The sequence below is a fragment of the Artemia sp. Qi Xiang Cuo genome, chromosome 20 (assembly GCF_049724085.1).
Source record: "Artemia sp. Qi Xiang Cuo chromosome 20, ASM4972408v1, whole genome shotgun sequence".
In the NCBI taxonomy this organism is placed as follows: Eukaryota; Metazoa; Arthropoda; class Branchiopoda; order Anostraca; family Artemiidae; genus Artemia; species Artemia sp. Qi Xiang Cuo.
In genome coordinates, this window is record NC_142813.1 from 41,799,264 (window position 1) to 41,800,254 (window position 991).

The window sequence follows — 991 nt, forward strand, 5'->3', positions numbered from 1 at the left end:
TGATATCGGCAGATTTCTTTTTATGCGTTTGAAGCATTTCATACAGGGGCAAAACCAGTTATTAAGTTCTGACAATCTAAACCTATTACGTCACTCTTGTTAACTGTGTAGTGGCTGCTTACATGCTCGCAAATTTTAATGATTTTTCTGAAACCTCTTACATTTATTTCGATAATATGTATATAACCAAATAGGCGCATAATAATAAAAACACAGAATTACCCATACACGTTCCCAAAATTTAACCCAAAACCAAAATAGTTCACAATTTGGCAGTTTCGGCTTTCAAAAGACTTTGCAGCTTCTGTGTCAGCATGATATTCCCTTGAACTTTCAATTTTCCTTGCATAAATGCCTTTTGGGGGTTTAGCTTGCCAGTAGCCTGAAAAAATAAAAATTATGTGAGAGGATTTACACTCGTAAAACCTAAATTTAATATTATCCTTTTGAAACAAGACTACGCTTCCTTGATTGAATGCTACACATTTGAATCAGACGAATGTATTTTATTGCATTTTCAATTTCGTTACCAAAAATTAGAGTACACAGTTAAAAGTTCTATTAAGAGCCATTGTTTGCAATTTTTTTTATGGAAATAGCTCATTTTTTGAACTAAAACTATTGAACTAAAACTTTCTGTATTCTAAACAATCAAACAATTGAACTGTAAAAAATGTTCCGAATTTCTCTTTAACAAGTATGGGTTATTTATAGGAGTGGAAACTGGAATAAATTCCGAAAAAAAAAATCACCAGCGCTATCTAGTATTTAACGTTTCTTGGCATATTTTCAAATTTTGCAACTGTATTTATTTCAGAAAATAAGACCAGGCACTTATTAATACACTAATTTTGCTAATCATAAAAATTTTTCCTTTATACTACACTAAAAAATGCCAAAAAAAGCCGAATGCTAAATGGCGCTAATATTTTTCGAACCTAGCAACAGTTTTTACTGTTCAAGTAGCTCATACTCTTGGTCCTGACTTGAC

General features: G+C 31.6%; 1 protein-coding gene across 1 annotated transcript in view; it reads right to left on the bottom strand.

Annotated features, from left to right (window-relative positions):
• Nucleotides 1-262: 262 nt before the first annotated feature.
• LOC148940219 (single-minded homolog 1-like) overlaps nucleotides 263-991 on the bottom strand; it is a 31,780-nt gene continuing 31,051 nt past the window's right edge. Inside the window, exon 8 of the mRNA XM_089106099.1 lies at nucleotides 263-382. Within this exon, the coding sequence (XP_088962225.1) occupies nucleotides 263-382 (120 nt within the window). The remainder of the gene's footprint in view (nucleotides 383-991) is intronic.